The sequence below is a fragment of the Buceros rhinoceros genome, unplaced genomic scaffold (assembly GCF_000710305.1).
Source record: "Buceros rhinoceros silvestris isolate BGI_N320 unplaced genomic scaffold, ASM71030v1 scaffold20740, whole genome shotgun sequence".
Lineage (NCBI taxonomy): Eukaryota > Metazoa > Chordata > Aves > Bucerotiformes > Bucerotidae > Buceros > Buceros rhinoceros.
Window position 1 is genome coordinate 3,247 of NW_010390419.1, and position 873 is coordinate 4,119.

An 873-nucleotide genomic window follows, 5' to 3' on the forward strand; every position below is an offset into this window, starting at 1 on the left:
CACCGTTGCAGGAACTTGTGGAAGAGGCGGCGGTAGGCGAACCCTGCCCGGCGCACCCGGATGTTCTCCTTCAGCCCCAGGTACTCGACCTGGTGCTTCACCCTGCGGAGCCGGGAGGGACACGCTGGGCGTGGGACGGCAGGTCGCTGGGGGACCTGCCCGGGCCCTTTGGCCACTGCTTGGCCCAGCGATGCCCATGGCTGTGCATGTGTGAGAGCTCCTTTGGCTCACATAGAGCCTCTGGATGTGCATGTGGAGGGGGGTGTGTGTGGCCCCATGTGCTCCTCAGCACCTGCCTCGTGGTCCCCTGGGTCTGCAGCACCATGCCGGAGGTGCAGCTTTTGTAGGAAAGCTGGTCCTGGCCACCTCTCCGTGGGCAGGTCCCGTTCCCCAGGCTCTGTAGGCTCCCTGACGCATCGCGAGGGGCCCCTGTTACCTGCTCTCCTCCCAGTCCCGAGGTTTCTTGGTCTCGTTGGGCTTGATGCAGCGGATGTAGTGTGGCGTGCACTTCATTAGCGTGTTCACCAGGTCGTTGGCCTGTTTCTGTTGCAAGGTTCGACCTCTGTAGCATTAAAGGTGTTGGTGGGAGCCCCTCACCTCGCTGCTGCCCCAGAGGCAGCTGCTGCCCTGCAGCCTCTGCAAGGTACCTTGATTTTAGAGCCTGCGGTGGTGGGTCGTCCTTTTTTGTCAGAATCGAGTTTTTCTGGGAAAAGCATCCTGATGAAACCGCTGAAAGGCAGGTGACAGTTGCCGGGTGAGAGCCGCCAGGCTCCCCAAGCTCAGCACGCGCTGAGCTGGAACCAGCTCCCGTTCTGCTTTCTGCTGCTGGGAAATCCTGCACCGTGGCTGAGCCTGTCGCCCCTGGCTGTCCCC

General features: G+C 62.2%; 1 protein-coding gene across 1 annotated transcript in view; it reads right to left on the reverse strand.

Moving 5' to 3' along the window:
- LOC104494941 (unconventional myosin-If-like) overlaps positions 1 to 873 on the reverse strand; it is a gene marked incomplete at both ends in the record, with an annotated part of 7,301 nt that overhangs the window by 3,240 nt on the left and 3,188 nt on the right. The window contains 3 exons of the mRNA XM_010137849.1: positions 4 to 102; positions 437 to 543; positions 648 to 729. Of these exons, the coding sequence (XP_010136151.1) occupies positions 4 to 102; positions 437 to 543; positions 648 to 729 (288 nt within the window). The remainder of the gene's footprint in view (positions 1 to 3; positions 103 to 436; positions 544 to 647; positions 730 to 873) is intronic.